The sequence below is a fragment of the Acinonyx jubatus genome, chromosome A3 (assembly GCF_027475565.1).
Source record: "Acinonyx jubatus isolate Ajub_Pintada_27869175 chromosome A3, VMU_Ajub_asm_v1.0, whole genome shotgun sequence".
NCBI classification, from domain to species: Eukaryota; Metazoa; Chordata; class Mammalia; order Carnivora; family Felidae; genus Acinonyx; species Acinonyx jubatus.
The window spans coordinates 44,563,755-44,588,901 of record NC_069388.1 but is presented as its reverse complement, the minus strand read 5'-3'; the positions used below and the strand labels follow the sequence as shown (position 1 = coordinate 44,588,901).

The 25,147-nt window shown below is 40.1% G+C and overlaps 1 protein-coding gene across 7 annotated transcripts in view; it reads left to right on the top strand.

The window, feature by feature from the left end:
• Positions 1–25,147, top strand: part of RALGAPA2 (Ral GTPase activating protein catalytic subunit alpha 2) — a 312,686-nt gene that overhangs the window by 192,588 nt on the left and 94,951 nt on the right. For all 7 annotated transcript variants that reach the window (XM_027069474.2, XM_053200306.1, XM_027069476.2 and 4 more), the window contains 5 exons: positions 3,425–4,196; positions 5,056–5,127; positions 9,452–9,575; positions 11,522–11,677; positions 17,712–17,870. In XM_027069474.2, coding sequence (XP_026925275.1) covers positions 3,425–4,196; positions 5,056–5,127; positions 9,452–9,575; positions 11,522–11,677; positions 17,712–17,870 — 1,283 coding nt within the window. The remainder of the gene's footprint in view (positions 1–3,424; positions 4,197–5,055; positions 5,128–9,451; positions 9,576–11,521; positions 11,678–17,711; positions 17,871–25,147) is intronic.

Below are 25,147 nucleotides of genomic sequence, written 5' to 3'. Positions count from 1 at the left end.
GTTTTTTTAAACTGCAATATTTCTTGATTTTTTTCCCTATGGTTAGAAATTCAAACCATATCTTAAAAAAAAATAATCAAAATGACCCATGATCTGTTTTTTTTTATTGGTTCCTACCATGCAGTCTATGTCTTAGAAGAAAAAGAACTTACCTTTTCCTAAAGCCATTAATTATAGTCTCATCCCACATGACTGTCCTTAAAATAAGTTCAGCACATATTATGATCTGTCTCTTGAAAATAGTCGGAGATTGATTGGTTAGTGAAAAACAAGAAACCTAAAAATGCACATTTAAATTTTCGGTACTGCCTTTCTTTTGATGTACAACACTCTTTGACTTGAGTATTCTACAGAAAACCTTAGGACCTTGTGCAGTCTTGTCCTACCCTAGTTCTGTGGTGCTAAAAATAATTATTTGAATTTTGGTGGCAAAGGAGTTTGAAAATTCACCAACAGTTTAATTACATACAAAAGCAAAGCAGCTTAAAAACCTGTTGGCACACACACCCTTGCTGAGTAAGTACATCCTCTATGAAATGGGAGAACAATTAAAGAGGACACCTGAAGTATTTTAGGTAACAGAAATGTGCTCATATTTGAGGTTTTTTTTCATTCGATGTCATAATTCGTCATTCATAACTAAGCTATTTATTCTCCCATGTTTCTGAGATGCAATATTATATTTTTATTTATTGTTTTCAAATGACCCTTTCACCCACTGTTATCTACTATTTGACAAAAATACTACTTTCAAATAGTCACAGACAAGAGACACATCTGCTTCCCCACAGTTGAAGTGGCTACTGGCCTAGATCGAGGAAAAGACACTGATGGTACTCACAGGTGCTCAAATTTCTCATTATTAATGCCTAATTGCTTTAAAAAGAAGGAAAGGAGGGGCGCCTGGGTGGCTCAGTCGGTTGAGCGTCCGACTTCAGCTCAGGTCATGATCTCGCGGTCCGCGAGTTCGAGCCCCGCGTCGGGCTATGGGCTGATGGCTCAGAGCCTGGAGCCTGCTTCCGATTCTATGTCTCCCTCTCTCTCTGCCCCTCCCCCATTCATGCTGTGTCTCTCTCTGTCTCAAAAATAAATAAACGTTAAAAAAAATTTTTTTTTTAAAAAAAAGGAAAGGAGGGAACTGTAAAAAATGAAACTTAAAAAGACATACTGAAATTACTGCTTTTCTATTTCATTTCTAAATTTAGCAAAATAAGATAAATATTTGGATTATATTTTTTTAATGTTTATTTACTTAGTTTTGAGTAAGAGTGTGAGTGGGGGTGGGGCAGAGAGAAAGGGAGGGAGAGAATCCCAAGCAGGTCCCATGCTGCCAGCACAGAGCCCAACTTGAGACTCAAACTTACAAACCATGAGATCATGACCTGAGCTGAGATCAAGAGTCAAACACTTAACCAACTGAGCATGTCCCGGATTATATTTTTTTAATTATTTGTGGAAGTTACAAGATTGCTTTTTCACAAATGGAGTCTAGATTTTCTCTTTATTTTCCAGGGAACTCACAGGCAGTTAATTTAGCTGAAGTTGCCCAGGGAAGAACAATTTTTATTTCACAAATGTTCCCTTTCCTTACTCTTCAATGCCAAAGATACTTGTTTTTTTTACTGGGTGTGTCGTGGTTTATGAGTTGATTGGTGTGACTCCAGTTAACTTCCCACTGTAGAATTCAAACACATTTATTAAAATACAAATTTGTATCTATCTCAAATTGAAAGCACGACCTTTATAAGAGGAAGCAGAGGAAAGTTGCTTTTCCAGTTGTTGTGTGCTTTGGGCTTTACCAAATTGGACCTTTGTCGCTAGTTCAGAGCCTGCTCCATCCTGTCATCACCATGTAGTGTCTTACACCACGGACTCCTGAGCCCCCAGCTGGCCCTACCTTTGTTGTTTGGGGCATTAACATTTCTGATGGAGCATATATTCATATGGAATGATAAGCATGAATAAAAAGCATCTGTAACTTTTGAAAAAGTTACAGTCTTCTACGAGTGTCAAGAAGGAGAGTTCAGTGTCAGAGATGGATGTAGATGACCTTTATTTATGAACACTGAAGTTTTTATGTGAAGTTTTATTTTGCATTGAAGACAGATGATTTCTTGTTCATTGAATAGCAAAAATTAAGAAGAAATTCAAGAAAAGTCAGGACAACCTTGTTCTCCTCAGTCATCACACAGAATTTCTTATATTCTAGAATTTGATTGTATATTTCTGGGATTTATACATCATCCACTTGATGTTTTATAGATAAGTCTGTTGAATTTTTACTGTCTGAGAGGGGAGGTATTTAGCATGAGAAAGCATATTTATAATTATTTTAATTAATATTTGATTTTTCATTTTGTGAATTTAGAAACCAAGTATTTCCTAAACCTTTAAGCCAAAAGTATAAGTCTTACTTTGCTTAAATATCTAGTGATATTTTTTGTTGAAATTAAAAGATTTCATTTTCACCTGTGCTTGCATTAATACACAGTTATTTTCTAAATGTGGCAGCGTACAATTTCCCTGACCACTCTGAAGCTTAAGTACTTGCTTCACTCCAAGACCATAGATCAGGTTCTCTGCTTCTTCCTTCCACCTCCAACATTTCACAGGGCGCATCTTTACATGCTGTGTCAGTCTTTCTACACAGCCTTAAAAATTTTTTAAGTCACTTGCTCCTGGGCATTTAATCATCAACTGCAAATTTACTTAAACCTTCCAAGTATTTCCATGAGTTAGTTAATATATCCGATTCCATTAAAGATTTCAAATACCCAAATAACAAAACATAAGTTGTCACAGAGATCTTAAAGCACAGTGCTTCAAATCCATCTAAGATGTCAGAGACTTGATTCATTTCCTTATCAGCATCTGCACTTACCCTGGTGAGGGGAATGAGGTTAATTTCTGGGGCCTGGACCCAGAACCATAGGATCTTTCAGGACAAGGAACTTTCTCTTTTGTTTCCTGTTACATCTACATTTTTTTTAATTTTTTTTTAACTTTTATTTATTTTTGAGACAGAGAGAGACAGAGCATGAATGGGGGAGGGGCAGAGAGAGAGAGAGACACAGAATTGGAAGCAGGCTCCAGGCTCTGAGCCATCAGCCCAGAGCCCGACGCGGGGCTCGACCTCACGGACCGTGAGATCGTGACCTGAGCTGAAGTCAGATGCTTAACCGACTGAGCCACCCAGGTGCCCCTACGTCTACATGTTTTTAAGTGTCCCTTTCAGAATGAGATCTTCGTGGAAGTTGGTTGTTTTAGCAATCTATTTAAATTGTACTTTTAATTAAAATAGAATTAGTGTCAAAAAAGAAAATAGATGAAAAAAATTCCCAGACTAAAACAAATCCAGTATCCCGAGTACAGATTTTAACCTTCCTTCCCCACTGTCTGGTATGTTGCTTTACCCTGCTCACAGAGCGGAAGAGGAGGAGTTTGGAGCTGATCCCTCTGACCGCCCGCATGGTGATGGCCCACCTGGTGAACCACCTGGGGCACTTCCCACTCCGTGGGGGTCCTGCCGTGCTGCACAGTCTGGTCAGTGAGAACCATGACAATGTACATGCTGAGGCTCCCGAGCTGTCCTCTGAGGTGTTCCGGAGCCCAAACCTGCAGCTCTTTGTGCTGAATGACAGCACCCTCATCTCCTACCTTCAGACACCCGCAGAAGGGCCAGCAAGTGGCTCGCCGGGGGGCGCCTTGTCCGATGTCAGAGTAATTGTGCGGGATATCTCAGGGAAGTACTCTTGGGATGGAAAGGTTTTATACGGACCTTTGGAAGGCTGCTTAGCATCCAGCAGCAGAAATCCTGCATTTCTGATTTCCGGCTGGCATCCTCAAGCTTTGGGAGCTCAGAAAGATTTTTCTCAAACTGAGGAGGGAGAAGATGTGCTTGACAAATTACTTGAAAACATTGGCCACACGAGTCCCGAATGCCTTCTACCATCACAGCTAAATCTAAATGAGCCTTCCCCACCCCCGCGAGGAATGACCCGTGACCAAGAGAAGGAAATCATCGAGGTCATTTTGCGCCAGAACGCCCAAGAAGACGACTACATCCAGAGGTGTAACTCTGACTCAGCCATGAAAGTCACCAGCCAGGAGCAGCCCTCACCAGTGGAGCCACGAGGACCCTTTTATTTCTGCAGGTTGTTGCTCGATGACTTGGGGATGAATTCTTGGGACAGAAGGTAACGATTCTTTCTAGACCTTCACCTATTTTATCATTATCTTTGTGTGATTGTTCTTGTTCTCAATTTGAGGTTTGGGAAGCAGAGAATAGAAATGGAGATTTGTCTTTCAGCATTTACAGCTTATTTTCCGCTGCTAAGTTAAAGCTAGAAGTGGAACTAATCATGCTATACTGATGCACAGATTGAATTTCAGCCAGGTCTTGTATATTTTAAAGGGTATTGGACATTTTCTGTGTGTGTGTGTGTGTGTGTGTGTGTGTGTGTGTGTGTGTGTGTGTTTTAATTACTGGTCTGTCCATCATTGATTCTGTCATCACAAAAGATGCAAATGGACTACAAAGATCAGTAAGTCACCATCTCACCTTAGGTCTAGTGAGGGAGGTAGATTTGGCACAACTCTGATGAAAGATAGCATGACAGACGAGGCCAAGAGGAACAGTTAATCCAATGGGTAGTGTGGGATGGTGGGGAAGACTGTGGACGGGGGTTGGTTTGAGGTGGACCCTGACAGTGGAGTGGGGTTTCTAAGAACAGAAGTAGGGTAAAGGTATTCATAGCAGAGCTGATAGTGAAAACAGACACAGACACAAGCATATAAGTGACACACTCATCTCCTACAGCACCATCCAGTGTCAATGAATGGTGATGGGTGAATTTTGATGCCTTTGAATGTCTTTAAGGAGAATGGAGTTCATTCGGTGGGCTTAGATCACAAATCTTTCGTGAATGAAGAGGGTCATGGATACGTAGATGGATGGATGGATGGATGAATGAATAGGTAGGTTTGTTGATTGATTGGAAAGGGCATAATTGGTCTGTGATTACGTGACTTTTCTTCCATCTCTTTTTTTTATAGAAAGAATTTCCATCTGTTGAAGAAAAATTCAAAACTATTGAGAGAGCTAAAAAATCTGGACTCCCGTCAGTGGTATGTGAAAGTATATCAGACCACTTCATTCCTGTCTGTCTTTGTATGTGATTGGATGACAGAGCTTTAGGAATGAATGCACCTTCCGAGACACCCAAAAGTCATTCTGTAACTGGAATCTGGTGCCATCTGCATATGCTGTACCTTTGGTGTTTTTACTCTCAAGGAATAACCTTACATGTTTGCTACGCTAAGAAGAGGTCATTGCTCCCACCTAATCTGTGTCTTTGGTTGACAGTGGCAGCCAGTGGACATTCATTCTCATTTAGTCTCTGCAGCTACCTCTTTTTCCAGTGAGGAACAGAGGCTTGCCTAAATCAAACAGCCTACCTACCTGTGCCCTTTACCGACACGTACCATGTTGTTTGAACCAAGTGAGTCTGACCTCATAACCCATGCCGTGTGCCTATGCACTGGCATTCTGTAGTTTCTGCTCTACAATGCTGGCAAGCTTAAAACCAGTGTGTTTTAATTAGTGACTTCCTAGTAGTGAGCCTTATTCTCAAAACTAGTCAAATCTCAGATCTGTCCCTTTTTTCTGTAAAGTCTTAGAAGCAATTCTAAAGATGAACTCATGACCAGTTTTTGATTTGGAGAAATGTGTGCTTCCAAAAACATCTCAGACCCCAGTAAGTGTAGTGCTTGGTACATAACAGGTGATTAAAAGTCTTGAATAAACTGCTTCCTTAATCTTAATTTAAAAAAAAAACTCATTTTTAAAGAAATAGCTTTTTGTTCCTCTTTTAGTCCCCACAGGAATATCATTAGGTATCTCATTACAGATGAAAAACCTGAAGCCATTATTCCTCACTCTTCATCATATTCAGTTTCCCAGTTGTTGTTACGCTTCTTTTTCTCTGGAGAAATAGAGACCAAATTCTCTGTGGAAACTCTGTGAGGGGTTTCTTGTAAGGGCTTGGGGGTTCATTTCTCTCTCCCTCTTGTCCTCCAGTATTAAACAAGCAGTCACTTGGGTTCCAGACTTAGCTTTTCAAGCATATGCTGAATTATTCCATGCTTCTTAGTATTAGGTGAATACATTGGTGTCTTGTAATTGTGGCCAATTTGTTGAGTGTTAATGCACTTTAGTTGCATGAGGTACAATTGAATGAGCTCCCTGGGGTGCTGTTGCTGTAAAATATGGCTTTGGAGGAGCTGATTGGCAAATCCTCTGTCCTTTGATTAACCTTCCCTTAAAACCCCAACTCCTGGATTTAGTGTCTTCTTGACATCTAAAAAAGGTATCAACTTACTTTATTGTAAAGGGTGTTTTCAAGGTTCTTTTTGAAAAAAAAAAGTTGGGGACTCTTTATCTATGGGAAATCTAGACTGTCCCATGTATTGGTTAGTTAGCAGGTAAAAGCATACCTTGTCTCTCAGCTTTTAGTTTGTGTGACTCTATTTCTGAGACCAATTTATTCCCTGCTGTCAAGGCATAGTTCCTGCTTAGCATGTTCTTAGGAAAAGTGTGGCATCTGTCTTGCAACTCTCATCTCTATACTGTGAAGATAGCAAAGATGTAAAAAGTATGATGAATGCACATGCAAATTACAGTGGGCTCCTCTTTTAAATATTAATGCTTCTTGTCACCCCACGGTAAGGTGAAAGTTAAAATCATCTTTTTTCTTTGTTAGGCCTTTTAATGTGACAGCAGAAGGAAACCGAGCCATTCTAGTCTATTCCTAATAAGAAAGAAAAATGCATTCTAATGAAGAGGAAATTGTTGATTTTATGTACGTGTGTTCCTGAATTACCTGCTCCTTCATGCATTGGTGGTGCAGCTTATGGATATGAAGTGCTGTTGCTAATTATCATTTCAAAAGCCTGGCTCTAATAAGACCAGACACAGCGTCTGATCCTAGCAGGCTCTCTGTGGTGCTAACATTTTGGAGGATGTGAAATTTGATGAATGTTTACAGCTAAAGGTCACCTTTCCTCACACCTACATCAGTCAGGCAGTCACTGGGGCTTAGCTCTTGTGCTCCCACATTGAGTTAATGAGGACTCAAGGACCTGTGAACAGCTACAATATAAAAAGCTTGGACTTTGAGGAGCGTCAACAGAAATGTTTCAGATAAACTTGAGATGGTCTTTATACATGCATAAATACATATAGAATAGAGACCAATCAAATGCTGAGGACTTTTTAATATGCAGAAAAAAACTGAGTAACTGTACATGTTCTTCTTTTGTTGAAAGAGTCTTTTAGGTCATAGGTTATGATCTCTGTCATCATCCGAGACCCAAACCCCCAAGTTATTATAGCTCCTAGAATATAAGCTAGGCAGAATTATAGACTGCAAATGTGTCCTGCCTGTCACTCAGGCAATATATGGTATGGCAGTTTCAGGGTTTCCATGCTGCATGAGGACAAGTTTTCTGACAGTGTGAGAGCTCAAGGTCTCTACTCTAGAGCATCAGCCCCCTTGGATCCATCACCACAAAACTCCCCCCTTCCAGCACCACCTGTGAAGAGAGGTGTCTCCAACCTGTGTGCTCGCACCATGCCAGTCAGTGCATTCAGGATGTCCACCTTCTCCAAGGGCAGCAAGACAGCCTTTATCAAAAGCCTTCAAAATGGACAATGACTGAGATTCCATTTCTATGAATGTATTCTAAGGACATGTTAGAGATAATATGACAATGTCTTTAAAAATGGTAGCAACTTAAATGTCCAATGACAAGGATTTGGGGTAAGGTATATTCATACACTGGAATGTTATACAACCATTAATAATTTTGTCATACAAGTACATGGTATAAAAGTGTTCCCACTCAACAGTTGTTTTACATGGTGACTTTTATGTTACACATATTTTACACGATAAAAATTAGTGTTCACAAATATTTTAAGTGAAACTTATCAGTTCCAAAACAGGATATAGTGGCTTCTCACTTAATATGTGAAAACACATCCTGAAATAGTAACAGCTGTGATTTCAACATTTAGGCCAAGAACATAAGTGAATTTTTTATTCTTCACTTTCTATATTTTCTAGTCCTTCTTTTCAGTATGCTTATTTTATGTAAACTGTGGGGAAAATGAATAAGCTACCTAGATAAATAGAAGGAAAGTGTTCTCCTCCTTGATTTATTTTTATGACTTTTTAGTTGAGTTTCATTTCATTCTGCTTATTAAGTAGAAACATAACTCCTGAAGAAGGAGATATTTGTGACTATATTAAAATCTGGAGCCCAAATTCCACCAGTATAGATAGCTAATCAGATTATAGTGTTGAGATGTTGAACAGTTAAGACAATAGAAACATTTCCATATTGCTTGAGCTCTTGATAGTTTTTCAGAATGCAATGCAAAAATAATAAAGATGGAACTGCTCTGGAGGTGGTAATCCAAAATTTTAGAAAATAGAGACTGGAATTAAACTCTTGGGATGATGGGCCATGGAATGAGTGGTTCTCATTGATGAAAACTCTGTTTGAATTAGCACAGTGCCTTCATCCCTAAACTATCACCAAATTGCTGGGTAAAAGTCTAGTTATTTTGACACTTCCCTGCAGGATATAATTTGTAGAAATTGGTTATTAATATATTTATAGCATTGGATTACTGGTCAACAGAGATTTAACTGAGCAGCTACTATGTGCCTATGACCATGCTAGATGTACAAAAGGTAAAAAGGCAGGACTCCTTTCCTCAAAGTGCAGGCCATGTTTACTTGGTTTAATAGCAAAGTGCCCAGAGTCCATCGTGGAGGAAGTGGGTGAAGGGTTTATGTGACCTAAGAGGTTTCCCTGGTCATCTGTCCACCCTACCTTACTCCCTCAGATTAGTCAGAGCAAGGAGTGGGTACCTCTTCACAAAGAAAGTGTTCTGCTTGGAAGAAGTTTCTGTTTCTTATAATAGTTTATAGTCTAGTTTATAGTTCTAATCAGGGAACCAATATCCTTATCTCAAAGTGTGGTAAGTAAAATATGGGCAGTGACATAGATCTGTTCTCAATTGATATCTATGTGAAGTGCTTTCACATATATTTTTTTGTATATCACATGTTTGAAAGAGTAATCTCAAGAACCAGACTGCCCTGCTTCAGTTCCCTGTCTCCTGCTTGCTCTGTGTGCTTTCTGTTTAATTTTCTGTGCCTCCTTTCAACCACCTCTACAAGGGAAGTGGTGATAATCACTTGTCTCTTTAGAGTGGTTGTGAAGAGCCAATGAGATCACATGTCGAACCTCCTTAGAACAGTGACTGACCCCTAGTAGATTCTCCGTAAATATAAGCTTTATAGGAGTCATGCTGGCGGTTGTATAGAAATAAAATTTTAAATCTAAGAATTCTAACTCCTTTAAATTTAAAATTTTATAGCCGTGAAACACACAAAATTGCAGTGTTTTACATTGCTGAAGGTCAAGAAGACAAGTGTTCTATCCTCTCCAACGTAAGAGGAAGCCAAGCATATGAAGACTTTGTTGCTGGACTTGGATGGGAGGTAATTCATTTCATTTCAGAGGTGTTTATTGGCCAGCACTATATAAGGACGTGTATAAGCTAGACACCAGTTGTACAAGGTTTTGTATTCAAATCTAGCACATGTAGCATGTGCTACATGTATTGAATTTGACATCTGGTGTTAGTTGCTTTTCAGTACTTCTCACATGAACTTTTGTTTCCCTTTAACTTTTCATAATATTTCATTCACTTCTTGTCAGAATCAAATAGATCGGCTCACTCAGTCATAGACAGTTTGTAGTAAGAGAAGACAAATATGGGTAAAAAAGCAATGGCTTGGCCACAGTGTAGAGATTGGAGAATTAAGCAGTGGCTTGATGGGTGAAAACATGAAGAAAGAGCTGATGAAGTAAAAAATTGGCATGAAAATAGAGTAGAGTAGCTTTGATGCTTCAGCAGCCAACCTGTTTCCCTTAGGGAGATCCCAGGATGACTGATACTGAAAGAATATGCTATTTCTTTGCTAAATGATGCTCATACAGACATATACATTTATACACACACACACACACACACACACACACACACACACACACAGTCTCTAGGAACATAAATCTAAAGGAAAATATATTTCTAGAATCTAAAAGAACTCAGAGTGGTTATAATGGAAACAGCATATCTGAAATAATTTTCTTATTTTTCCTTAGTTTTATTTTGGTTTCTCGGTTATCTGTGCTGTGAGAAACTCTCTGTATGCCTAAATAAGACTTGTCTCTGAGAGCTGAATGTTAGTAAGGAAACTAATATGGAGATGGGTACAGGAGAAGCCTACATCTAGGTGAAAACCATGTACTTTATAAAATGTAAAGTTGATTTTAGTCTAAAAGAGTTATTACACTTCAGTAAATTGTCCTTCTTACTAATAAGGTGACTTCTTATTTGCTGTAGACTATAGTTAATCATTTAACTAATACACCGTTTAAACCACACATTCTTAACTAGAGTTTTTAGAAAAAACTTGAACATTAATTTAGTGTATATATTGATTGTATTTGTCACAAAAGAGATTCTTCTATTGCTTTTTTTTCATTTGTGTTACAACAGGTGCTTTACTGAAAGAATTCTAGTTTATGAAAAGTTTAAAAAAAAGAGAGAGATCCTAGGCACTAAGAAGTGAGCATTCACACCACAGCTTGAAAAGAATAACTCCCAGACTAGCAGTAGTGGTGTAAATCAGAACAACCCCTTTGAAAGACAGTTTATCAATGGCTGTTAAATTTTAAAACATCTGTGCCCTTTAATATAACATCCCACCAAAACATTTGCTGGAATGGTCCTTGTGGCTTGACCACACCAGCTGTGTTTGAGAAAGCAGAAAATCCCATAAATCCATCAATAGGGTATCTCTTTGTGTGTGTGTGTGTGTGTGTGTGTGTGTGTGTGTGTGTGTGTGTATTTATGTAAATACATATACGTATGTATATATATATGCATATATACATATACACATATGTATAGGATGGGAAAAAAACTAGAGAAATATGCACCAAACTTTATGTTTATTTTTGAGTGAGAGAGAGTATGAGTGGGGGAGGGGCAGAGAGAGGGAGACACAGAATCCGAAGCAGGCTCCAGGCTCTGAGCTGTCAACACAGAGCTCAATGTGGGACTGGAACCCATGAACCGCGAGATCATGACCTGAGTGGAAGTCGGGCACCCAACCAACTAAGCCACCCATGCGCCCCAAGAAATATGCACCAAACTTTTGATGGTGATTTTCTTAAGCTGGTAGGATTTCAAAGCACTTTCATTGTTAATGTTTCTTTCATATTTTAATTTTGTCTAACTTAGTATTACATTTGTTTGTCATCAGGAAGCTATAAAAATGAAAGTAATTAGATTGCTCAAAAAATGGGCATTCCTGCTAGGTGAATGAGGATAACTGATGCTTGACTCTCATTCTTTCCTCTTTGTTACCCTCATCAGGTGGATCTCTCAACCCACTGTGGGTTCATGGGTGGACTTCAGCGCAACGGCAGCACGGGGCAGACTGCCCCTTACTATGCTACCTCGACTGTGGAAGTGATTTTCCATGTTTCAACTCGGATGCCATCAGACTCAGATGATTCACTCACCAAAAAGGTAAGGAGCCTCTTTGAAGACCACACTTAGCCTCCCTGGTTTGTGGGTGAGGGTCTCCTAGTCCAGTTCGAAGGCCTTGGCATAACTATGCACTGAGACTGCTTTCCTCTGGATGCAGCTTCAGTATTTCTCTTCTCAAGCTACAGTTGTAGTTTAATCTGAGATATCTAGCTTGGCGCAAACTGGATAAAGAAACAAATGAAAAGCAATCAATCATTTGAGTCTTAAATGCTGAGATTAAGATTTAGGAAAAGAAAGGGGCTTAAATGTTGTTAATTTTGGGTCTTCTCTCACCTGACTATTAACTGACAGAAAATAACACAGCTGACCTCTCAGGTTGGCAGAGGTCATAAGATGACCCTGTACTGATGGAGAGCTGAGAAGGCCGGCACCTCTCAAGCTTGCTGGGGGCAATTGGGCAACATCTGCGAAAATGACAAGTGCAAGTGTGCTGCAGTCTAAGGGTCCCACTTTCGGCACTGACCTCGTCTCTCTTTCAACTTGGACCTTCTGGATAGTTTTCTCTAGAATTCAGAGGAAACCTCCTCCACTCTGAGGAACCGCCCCAGGGGAACATGATGCTGAACTTTCTGATATCCGTGGTGTTCACTTCAGGTGATTCTCTCTTAGAGGTGAGGAGTTCCTTAACAGAAGAGGAATCTTAGTCTGCGAAGCAAGCCTAGAAATCTGACCCACTTCTGTGAGTTTCCATATGAAAGGAACAACTGTAGCTAGCCTGCTAGTGGGTGGCAGAGCAAGCCTGGAATCCTTACCTCACACCCACTCTCTTCCTGCAAGGATGCATGAAAACTGCAGACAGCACCTGAGTGGATGAGAAGGCAGCTTATTCGGGAGCTAAGTTTGCCATTGGAGGACCTACTGTGTTGGTTGTAGCCAGGGTCTGGAGACCAACAGACCTGGGCTTAACTGTGTATCCAGTTACTAGCCCATGCCTCAGTTTCCCCATCTACTAAATGAGATTGAAAACAGCCTATGTGCCAAGGTTGTTGTGAAATAAATGGATAATGCCTGTGAAACTACTTACCATGGTGCCTAGTCTAAGATCTCTAATGGTCAGCCTTCATCATTGCCCACCAGTCTAATTGAGTCTTTTTCCTCCTGACTCATTAGGAGGTGATTGATATTGGCCAGCAGACCCCACTATTACCTGCCTCATCTCTTTTCTCTGCGGTTTTGCTTTTTCCTCACTGCAGCCCCAAATGTTTAGACCACCTACATCGGGGATAGTGGTGCTCATAAAACTTCAGAACTCAGACTGTGGCACAATCACAGACAACTTTCACAGTGTCCAAGTGTCTGGGATGTGCAAAGCATGATGGGCTTTCACTGTCTGGGCCACCTGTTAGCATGGCCTTCCACTGGCCGTGTGTTGTTTCCTCAGCCATGGAGGAGCTGCCTTAGGTCTTGGCCTCCCTGGTGGTGGCGTTCTTAGTGAAGGAGACCCTGCTCTATTTCAGATTACCAAGAGCTTAGGCAAGGTTTACACATCCTTTTTATTTGTAGTACCTTGTAAATTTCTGCTAATCCGCAAATGTGTTGCCATATTCTGATTTTTTTATGACTGAGAACTATTGTTGTTAATAGGTTTACTTAAACTATTTTTTAATTATTTCCTAAGTAGGATTGTCTTTTTTTCTTTCTTTTTCTTTTTCTTTTTTTCTTTTCTTTCTTTCTTTCTTTCTTTCTTTCTTTCTTTCTTTCTTTCTTTCTCTTATTTATTTATTTTGAGAAAAGACATCGTGTTTTCTTGATACAGTGCCTTACTATATAAATAATGTTGCAAGGCTTGGCCTGGTTGAAAGATTCCCTACTGTAATAATCAAAATTCGGCTGATACCTTTTGCAGCTCCTAGATTTAGCATCATTAGTGACAAACTCTCTTTATCAGGATGTCTCACAGCCAGACTGAAAATCACTCACAGTAACAGCAGCCCACAGTTCCTTGTCTTATTCTAACTAAATTGTCCCTAACAGCTTAAAAATGAGCTGCAAAATTCTAAAGTGATTCATGCTCTCTTCTGCCCCTGTCATGGGGGCACTTTTTCAATTCTGCAATCCGGTTGCAACCCCATACTGAACTCTTGATCCTTCACTGCAGAAATTTGTTAGCTCTAGCTAGATTAGATTTTTCACAGCTAATCTAACTGCTGTAGGGGTTTGCAGAGTGGGGACAGAGCTGTGCTATTGGATTTGTCCAATTCATTTGACTCCAGGACTATAATTGCACTTATGTCTTACAAGGCTTTTATAGCCTCAGGCTGGCCAGCCGCATAAAAAACAAATTGGCAGTGATACAGTACGAGTGAAAAGGGATGAAAGGCCCACATTATCAGTCTCTAGGCAGCACTGTTCTGGCAGGAAGTTTCTTGGTTAATTTACAAATAAAACTTAGATTTTAGGATGGGCACACTGTCAGCTGAACAATGGGGATGTCAGGCCTGACTGTTACTTAGTAAAAGTAGCAGCCGGGCCCACTGAGGAGCAGGAATTCTTCAATCAAACAGACGACTCCTTCTGGAGCCAGCTGGCGATGTAATGCAATTAGTCGGGAAAGGAGGTCAGCCTATTAGGTGTGTACCATGACCAGTGTCACCAGTGCGTGCTGCCTGGCAGCAGCAGGCAGAATGGGCCAGGCAGAGGGACTTTAAAACTCTGTCAGGACGAGAAGTGGCAGGACATGGGGTTGATTTCTTAAGACTTAAGAACCGAGCATTTGTTCCAAGCCTGTTAAGCATCCGCGCGTTCTGGAGCCTGTTGTGCAACTGAAGCAGTAGCTGGCATGAATGACAGCTCCATCCCAGGATGAGACTCATCAGCCTCTCCCAGATTACACGAGTCGTGCCAGCTTGACTTGCATGCATGCAACAAACTCACTGGTGGACTTCAGTTTGGGGGCCTCGATTCTGAATTCTCCAAAACTCACAAAATGACATCTCTGTAATGAAAGCCCCTTTAAACTGAGCTTCCAGAAGCTTCATGGAAGTTTCCAGAGTGTTCCTTCATATTCTTACATGGTGGACAATTTGGCCAGGTTAGTTTTACTTGTTTCACCTGCTTGTGTTCTTGTCTGAGGTGGAAGAGGGCATGTGTTTGCTCCTTGCTCCAGATCTATCAGTCAGTGGGTCCTGTGGCCTTAGCTCTGAGTTTCGCGAGTTAGCTAATGAAACTATAACTTGTCCAGAGATCTGGGGCACATGACATTGAAAGCAGCTTTGAAAGAATGAATATTGTATCATTGCCACACAAAAATAGCCTTTCCTTACCTACAAAAATGCCACACTGGGAGGACAGGTCTCCCTGGCTGTGGTTCTGAGACTACAGCCCAAACAGAGTTATGAAAGACTTGCTTGGATTATATAATTGAGGAACCTAATTGAGAAAGGCACAGTAAGTGCTAAAGTTCAGTAATAACTGTACTACCTAATGCCTTGCAGCTTATACTTCTGGATTGAGAGGAGCCATCACAGGCGTTAGGGTGCTGGCATTAGGTGGTAGCCCCACATTTGAAGGGTATTCAGTAGATATGTTCTTCCCATTCTGACTTTAGTGCCAGCATTATATCAAGGGGCATACAACCACCTAGAAGGTTGCTTCTCTTTATAGGATGAGAGTAGCCCCACTATCACAATTACCTTCTGCCAGTCTAAATTCCTCCCAAAATTTCAGTTTGATACTATTCCTATTTCCCTTGAAAACATGCCTCTACTGTGTTGCTGGTGATGCTGGCTACCATGTTTTTACTCCAAAAGGATTGAATTTCAGGAGTGTGTTGTGAGGGCCTGGCATGTTCTATTAAAAAGGAAAGAGAAAATAGAGGTGGAAATAGAGAAACATAGAGAGCTGTTCAGTGTTGCTGTGAGAACCCAGTGTCTTTTTTTTTTCTTTTAACTATTTATGGGTAGAATGGGTTGGCTACACCTTTCACCTGCTACCCTTCTAGCCTTTACATGTCAGAGGGGGAGAAGAAGAAAAAAAGAATCATACTAGATAATTTTATATTTAGAAAGTCTTAGGCACCATTAAATTGTTCTGGATCATCATGACTCGTACTGAATACCCACAGTTACATTTGTCCCAGAGTTCGTGTTCAGAATAGTTGAATCGGGCACCCCTCACTGTAGGGGCCACCTGCAGATGCACCTGCAGGTGCAGATGTACCTCCCTAGAGCAAAAGTACTGGCATAAGTCTTTTTTAAAAAAAAATTGACTTAGGGGCGCCTGGGTGGCTCAGTCGGTTGAGCGTCCGACTTCGGCTCAGGTCATGATCTCACTGTCAGTGAGTTCGAGCCCCGCGTCGGGCTCTGTACTGACAGCTCAGAGCCTGGAACTGTTTCAGATTCTGTGTCTCCCTCTCTCTCTGCCCCTCTCCCACTCATGCTCTGTCTCTCTGTCTGTCTCTCTCTCTCTCTGTCAAAAATAAATAAACATTAAAAAAAATTGAGAGTAAAAAAAAATTGACTTACACAGTCATTCTCAGAAACATGAAAGAGTGAAGAATAAGAAAGCATTGCAGCAAACCAACTTCCTTTAACTTTGTAAATGGAAAGGAGGCCATGTTGGGGGTCACCTTGGATTTTTCTTTTGTGATCAAATAGTCTATAAAGAAAATTGTATTTATGCGATCATGTTTTAAATATATGATATTCCAGAGCATCCCCTTTTTTGCATTTTTTTTCATGTTTTGTATCTTAACACAAAACGAAAACATTACCTTTGGCACAACATCCCTGTTTGATTAACGGTGCCCCTGAATTTAGTCATGTTTGGGGGGGTTTGTCTATTAAATAAGCTAGGAAGCCAGAAATACTTTTTTCGTGGTGGTAGATAGCATTCTCCTGCAGTGTGTGGGAGAACCAAACCTTAGATTTTCCATAGGTGTCCAAGGACCTTCACCAGTCAGCTTTTATGGTTGTAGGACTTCAATTTTGGCCAACATTTTAGTCTTTATAATCTAGTTTCTTTTAGTCACATTTTCAGGCTTATTTCATCTGTGGCTTTCTCCAGCCCAGGATGTGCAGTCATTATGCAGGAGCTTTATCAAAGACGTTCTTGCGTCTGAAGAGCTTGGCCCGGGAGGAAGTCTCAGAGGGCCCCTTCCCCTGCTCAGAGAGGCCAGGAGTCTCTGACTTGTTTTTGGACTTGATGGCCTCTTTGTGTATAAAATGACAAAAACAGTGGGCCACACTATCTGAGCTGTGGCAGTACACCTGGCTTAGGTGGCTGTGAGCAGTAGGAATGGCACTGAGAGGCCTGGCCAGGCCCGCCGTGCTGCTCACTGTTCATGCACCTTGTATAGGTGCTGCCTTTGCCTTCCTGAGCCCCATCTCCTTCTTGTCACGTAACAGAAAGATGATGTCTCCTGCCTCAGAGAGTACGCGGAAAGGCTAAAGAAAATAATACATGAGAACATACTTTCTGGATAGGAAGGCACTCTTTGAAGGCTAGGTACTAGTGTTCTTATTAAATTGAAGTCGTATTTATTAGTTTCTTAAACAAAGGTAATTTATGCAAGCTTTTTCTTAAACCTTTGTCACAAATCTAGTTCTTATACATTTGGTAATTGTGTTAGAGTGGCTTATGTTCTCTTGTATTCAAATTTTTTTCTTAATAACCATCGAATTAAGAATGTTATGAAGCCGTATTGTAATATGGAATAAAAGGATCATGTTGTTAATTGTTTAGAAACACGCTCAGCAATATGAAACATAAGGCTTTAATGCAAGAGTAAAATTCAATTTAACAAAATCCTCGAAAAGGTGTTGTCCCCATCCAGGCATAACGTACCTTCTGTACTTCTATGCATCATCTCAATGCTAGTGTAGTTCATAAAAAGTGAGAGGTGTTTTCATGTACTTGTGTTTTTTTTAATCCTCATAGAAGACAGCAGTGTTATACCTTTGTTTGGTAGTGAAATACTTTTGCCTCTGAGTATTATAATTCAATTTGTAAGCCACGACCCCTCATAAACTGCTGTTATCACTCTGATTAATAAAGAGCCAATTGGCCATTGCAGCTTCGTCACTTGGGGAATGACGAGGTCCACATCGTCTGGTCTGAACACTCCAGGGACTACCGCAGGGGCATTATCCCGACTGCCTTTGGAGACGTTTCCATCATTATTTACCCAGTGAAGAATCACATGTTCTTTATCGCGATCACGAAGAAACCCGAGGTACGTTTTCACCGCATTATCACGCTGACTCATACAGCATTTGCCATACAATTCACTGTTTTTGAGAAACAATGATATAAATATGTTAAAGGGGACTTTTGTCCAACTGGTGAATGTCTCACATGTATCTGAATTACACATGCTATAAAGAAATTCAGTATGAATTGAGATTTTCAGAGTATCTTTCCTCATGAGCACAGAATTCTGTATTTTATTACTAGACTCTTTAAAAATTAGAACATAAACACATTCATGATATTTTAAATGTTTTAAATTTAATTTTTTTTAATTAAAAAAATTTTAATTTTATATCTGGGACACATTGATTAATAATAATAATAATAATAATAATAATAATAATAAGAGTTGAAAGAACCCCATGTCACATCAAGCATTTTGTGGCTGGCCACGGGTACAGAATTCGACCTGGCATGACAAACAGGCACTGCTCACCGAGCCTCTGACTGCTGCTAATAGGGGTCAATCCTGAAGGATTGCAGTCATGTCTGTGAAGAGGTTAGGCCTCTGCAACACAGCCCATGTGATGACTTTTAACAATTGAAGCACCTTGCCACCGGATCAATGCAACCATGTCAATTGGTATCGATCATGGGAATGGCTGGAACAATCCAATGGTTATGTGCCCTGTAGTAAATTGGCTGGGGCTTCGATCCTTGCCATGCCTTTACTGGTATTTTAGCCATGCTTTATATAATGACTTGTTTTTGTGTTGGAATTATTAATAGAAGGGTTCATTTTTAAGTTTTTAATTAAATGTTAGGCATAGTTAAGTCACTCCTCAAGAAAACAACTTCATACTCTAGCTTGGTATTAAGTGTGATCTTCATTTTTGTTCCAAATTGTTCTACTAAAGAGGTTAAAAGTTACCATTCTAAACCCTCTGTTTTTGAGCTTTAAAATAAGCGGTAACTGTCATTTACTGGGATTTTAATATAATCTTTGGTGTTAAAGCTGTAAGCATTAAAGAGCTAAGAAATGAAAGGTGCTTCAAACCGTAGCTGGCTCAGAGTAAAAGCTGTTGGATATTATTACTATTACTGCTGTTATTTTTCTATTACAGTCACTACCATGAAAAGAGAGTAAATAATGAATCCCAAGTGTAACATGCTCATCATTTCTCAGTCTAGACACAGTGTGGGTTACCTTCTGAATTTAGGAAAGTCTCACTCTGGCCGGTGAGGTGCCTGACATAAAGAAAATCCTCTTTTCTATTCAGGGAGTGAAGATGCCTCAAGTTCTTCATAGTAAATATTGGTGTTATCTTTCTTTTTTTTTTTTTATTGTTTATTTATTTCAGAGAGGGAGACTGGACACATGCGTGCATAGGAGGGGCAGAGAATGGGATACAGAGAGAATCCCAAGCAGGCTCCATGCTTTCAGCACGGAGCCTGACGTGGGGCTTGATCCCACAAACCATGAGATTATATCCTGAGCTGAAATCAAGAGTCAGACACTTAACTGACCCCTTGGTGTTATATTTGATTCACGTTTTTGTGTGTGTGAAGTTTTCACTCTCGTGTAAGAAAATGGCTCTGAGTGCTAATAACATTTGTGTCTGTCCAGGAAGAACACTAACGTTTTCAGCAGAAAACATTAATATTAGATTCAGTGTCCTATAGCTTCCAAATCGGGAAAATGTGGTTCTTTAATATTTAGTATGGATTAACTGGCTTCATTAGTTCATTTTCAACATGGCCCTGTAAAACATCATTTAGCATCCTAAAAACATCTCCTTTATTTTTGTAGTAAATAAAGAAATATAAAAGGTATTTCAATTCATTTTATAGTGTGAAGAGTGACACTTTAAATTTTCTTTGAAAGTGATTTTTAAAAAGGTATTAAATTTTTAACACATGAAAACAAGTACTAACATACCTTTTTAAAATTTCTTTAGAGAATGTAAGTTTTATAAATTTGGTCATAAATTTTGACAAGATGAATTGAGCAAATCGCTGTCTTAATATTTCAATTCAAAAAGCCTAAAGGGAAGAAGAGAATAATGGCCAACTGAAAATTTAGCGTTATCCCCACATTTAAAGTACAAACCATTACAATGTAATAAAATTAATCCAGACATTTCCAGGGCAAGTGTGGCTGACCTTTTGTTCACCAACCACTGACCCCAGGGTGAATGCAAGAGGCTTGTGGAGGCAAAGTCTGTTTGTTTGGCTTCAGTCCCTGGTATTTAAATTGCATTCCCTAATCAAATGAAAAGGCTGTCCTCTCTATCAGGTTACAGAATCCATGGCAACATTTGGCCTTTTATATCCATAATGTTAGCCTTTTTGTTTGCATCTAAGTAGAGACACCTGGAGCAATGTTAACATTAACCGATTTAGCATTAATAGCTTCATTATATAAGAATTTCTGATCAGATAGCTGTTACTTTTGTTATATTGCTTCAGCTTGTATTGTTGTCATTTTTTATCTCCCTGCTTGGCAACCAGGCAATGATTTGCAAATTTTTTTTGTCTTGATTAATTAAGCAATATAATTATCAGTAACCGTGATGCAGTCTTTGCTCAACAAAGCTTCTGAGAGAAAACAATGGTAAGTCTGTTAGTATGAATGCATTCCACGCGTCCCAGATGCATGAGGATATTATGGACAATGAGGGGAAAGGCCGCCTGTGAGCGAGGACAAAGGGTGCCACGCAGACTCGACACACTGCACATACCGCCAGGGACATGCTGCGGGCTCCCTGGGACACAGACGCCTCGTTAGATTACAGCTAGTCAGCAGAGATTAATTCTCAGCCATTTGGTGCAATAATTTACCCATTCCCCAGTCTTTTAACTAGTGCTCCTCACTGTGGAAGTAAAGGCTTTGTACTCAAAAGGTTTATTTAACCTTGCCTACTTTTACGGGTCTCCACCAAAATTGTTATTTTTGTTTAAAAATTGTATTGATGCAGCCACTTGAAATTGAGGAATATGCTTTTGGAGGAGGACAGGATTATGCACAAGTTTCAAAAATTGTAGGTAGAGTCAAAGGCATTTCTTTTAGCACCTGTATATTTCAGCTGAATATAGTATGACTCTGGTCTAAGTCCATTTATTTTACTGGTCTCTGGGCAGCCATACTTCTCTAAGAATAATTTTAATCCTTTTTTAGGAGGGGGGAAAAAAAAACCTCATCAGTACACAAAAGTCCTGCTCATTGGGTAGAGTCATGCATATTCAAATTGTACTTTCATTCACTCAGCCTCATTAATAGCGTATGTAATAATGTAGGGCTATTTGTAATACAAGCTCACAGGCAGCATTGCTTCCAAGTCCTTTGAAATTTAACATATTTCTCTTTTTCATTCCATACACCTCCCTTAAATATACAAATTATGTGCCTGGCAGAATCCGCCTCCTCTTAATAATACACAGCACTTGCGAAATGGTATGTTGAAGAAATGTGGGTGTGCTTGTGTGAGCACAGAAAACCCTTGCATCTGAGAGGCCACTCACTTCTTGAGCTTTTCATTGAACTTAAATAAATAAATAAATAAATAAATAAATAAATAAATATCAGTGTGTTTAGCCACATGATTTCATTGCTAAATTACTTTCAAAGTAAGTTCACCTCTATAAACATTGACACAGTAGTCTTTGGTCACAGAAAAGAAATGTGCTGCTATCAGATTGGGCTTTTTTTTTACTTCTACTTTTATTACTAAGTCAGGGAAGATTTGCATATAGAGCAGAACATGAGTGCCTAAAAGTGTTCTGTAAAAAAGGGGTTCATAAAGCTTCCATATTGCAGTGACGACCCGTGTTGCTTTTCTTTTTCAGTAACTGAAAATAATTTTGATGCTCAAAACATTTTTGCCTTTATGAATTTGTGAAGGTAGGTTTCAGTGTTTCTGTCATGTTTACCTCCAGGCACATTAGTGACTGGCTAGCGACTGGCCAGAGGGCGGATGTGCTGAAGCAGCCTTGACCAGGAGCAGTTAAGACAAGAGGCAGCTTTGGTGAAGCCAAGGGTCCTCTTCATCACCTCAGCCAGAATGTCGGTTTTGTAAATGAGAAGACGTGTTAATGTCCTCCAACCTCTACTTTCTTGGCCCTGGTATATTTGGACGTGGGAGAAAAATGGATGATTCAGTCACTTCTGAGCAGTATAGGCAGGAAAGAATGCTAGGAGACCGGGTAGGGGGCCAGGGTTCCAGTTCCTGTGCTGCCACAAGTGGGTGGGGTGTCTTGGGCAGGTCTCTTAATTTCTTTGGACTTTTATTTCCTCAGCTGTAACACTCACTGGGGACAGAGGTCTCTCTGCAGTCCTTTTTAGGGATTTTAAGTGCCCCTTTAAGATGATGGGCCCTGTTGGATCATCCTGTTCCCAGATGCCTGTCCTTTCCCCAAGCTGCCCCAATTCACCACGTTGCTGTCAAGGTGGTATTTGGCTTCCTTGCAGGCTCAGCAGCTACTGGGAGTGTGTGACTGTATGCACATGTGCATGCGTGTGCGCATCCCTCTTTAGGAAGGCAGCTAGCCCAGGACCTTCACCTGGAGCCAGTGCCTAGAAATGCTGGTTAAGGTTGATCCACCAGAAATCATAAGGGCATTTGCAGATGCAAGGTCAAGAATTGCCAGTATTTGCACCTGTGTTTGAAAGGAAATCTTTTACTAGTGTGGCTTCATTATGTATGGACTATGTTTCACTGCAACACGGTTATGGAAATTTCTTTTTATTTCATATGTGTAATTTTCTTAAATATTTGTCTCAACCCCAACCAAATAACCTTTTTGAGATTAAGTCATATCCTTTAAAACACTCTGGGAAATTCTCAGGGAAAATAACTTGTTAACTTCCTAATATGTGAAGAAGCATTTATTTTGAAAGAAAACTGAGGGGCACCTGGGTAGCCCAGTCAGTTAAGCATCTGACTCTTGGTTTCAGCTCAGGTCGTAATCTTGCAGCTTCATGGGTTCGAGCCCCGCATTCGGCCCAGTGTTGGCACTGTGGAGCCTGCTTAGGATTCTCTCTTTTCCCGTCTCTCTCTGCCTCTCCCCCACTTATGCTGTCTCTGTCTCCCTCAAAATAAATAAATAAATAAAAAGATAACTGAAAACACTGAATAACCAGAATTTCCTGAAATACATTATTTTTTTTTTAAGATTTTATTTTTTTACGTAATCTCTACACCCTACATGGGGCTTGAACTTACAACCCCGAGATCAAACATCACATGTTCTACTGACTGAGCCAGCCAGGCACCCCTAAGATACGCTATTAAATGGGTTACTGCAATAGATTCTGTTTTGGTAATTTATTGTTAATTGTTATTGGGGCTTTCTTAGTAAAGGAATGACATTGGGAACTTGGGGAAAGGCAGCTGTCATTTGCAGATGTTATATCAAAAACAAATTTCTTCTCTACTTCATTGTCACTCCTAATTAGAGGAATTCCCTGGATACAAGGGATTTATATTATTTCTTTTGTCCGGTTTTTGAAAGACTATCTGAGTCACCCACAAGCAGTTGCCAAAGAATAATAAAGAACATTTATTTATATGATAAGCCTCAATACAGATGGAAAAAAAATCTATAGCCTATTATTAACTCTGAGCTCCTGTTTTATCCTTTACAACAATTTGGCTATTGAGAATTCTTTCTGCATTGATTTCTCTCAAAAGTTGGCATTGTTTTCCCTTTTTTTTTTCAGTTGTCCTTTGATATATACGTCTCTCTCTCTCCTTTGCCTTATCCTTATCCTCCCTCCCTCGGCAGCCAGAGCCAGCTTACGTGAACATACACTGAGTGGCAAATGGTAGAGCCAGTTTTGTGTCAGAAACCAAGACCTCTGAGCTGCCTCTGTAGGAAGGGCCTTCTGGATAAGAGACCAGACGTGTTCTCCCCATCTTTTGGTCAGGGTGTCACAAGCACACAGAACTCCTCTGTGAGAAGGAAACAAGGCCACTGCCCCTGGAATCCAAGAACTTACCCTGAAAGGCTTATTTTCTGTGCTGTCCTTCATTAGCTTGTTGTTTGTTGTTGTAGGGGGTTTTGTTGTCTGGGTTTCTTCATACATACTTCCATTACAACTGCGTGTCACTGATTATGGACTGCTTTTAGCATAAATCGTAGGAAGAATTGCACTTATTGGGGCGCCTGGGTGGCTCAGTCAGTTAAGCGTCCAACTTCGGCTCAGGTCATGATCTCACAGTTCGTGAGTTCGAGCCCCGCGTCGGGCTCTGTGCTGACAGCTCAGAGCCTGGAGCCTATTTCAGATTCTGTGTCTCCCTCTCTCTCTGCCCCTCCCCTGCTCAAGCTCTGTCTCTCTCTGTCTCAAAAATAAATAAACATTAAAAAAAATTAAAAAAAAAAAGAATTGCACTTATTATCTAAGGAATATATTTAAAATTCTTTTAAGTGTGGTGTTACTAAAAATAGGAAGGGTTATTCTTTCTTATTTTTTTATTTGTTATAATTGTCACCTGGACTGGGCAACACTGAATAATTTTAGACTGCAAATAGCTCCTTGATTTTCCTCTTTGGAATAAAGATGCCCACTTCCCCTAACCCTGCAAGTACTGAGGAGAGACACTCATTTGTTATAATTAGTAAAACTAATAGTTTCATCCTTCTTTGTTCCTGTCTGAGTCTCCTCAGGTGTGACTCTTCCTCTGTTTCTAGGTGCTGATCTCAAAATAGGTTTAGCCAATCTTTGCAGTTTTTACATCTCTGTGTTTTAACTGTGGAGCCTTTTCTCAGACCCACTAAATGGAAGAAGAGGTGTAGCAGCAGAAGCCTGCTCAAGACCTAAGACCACACCATAGCCCTTTCATCCTGGCCTTTCAGGCATCTCCATGAAGCAAATGATAGCCAGTCACAATGTGACCTTGTTCTAGAAATGTACAGCGGGGACAACAGACTTGGTTAATGGCCAGTGGTCAGAGCCTCAGGATCTGGACGCCTTCTGTCAGTCATTCAGGCAGCGTATCTATTAAGGCTGCTTCATGCCAGATACTGTGTCAAGGGCTGGCAATCTCATACTCCCGGAATCCCAGTTTTAGTAAGGGAGACAGCCAACAAGTAAGTAAGTAAACGGTTCAATTAGAGACTTTCAGATAGGAGCTTTGGTGTTATAAAGAAGATAAAACAGAGTGATAGGATGGACCAGAAGGCAGCTGCTTTAATTCATGTAGGGTGAATTCTAGTTTCCAATCCAGCATGTAGGGAACTTAGAAGTCATCACTCCCATTCTAACAACATGAGAAAAGCTGAACAAACTGAAAATCAACAACTCTTCTTTGTTGCATCAGA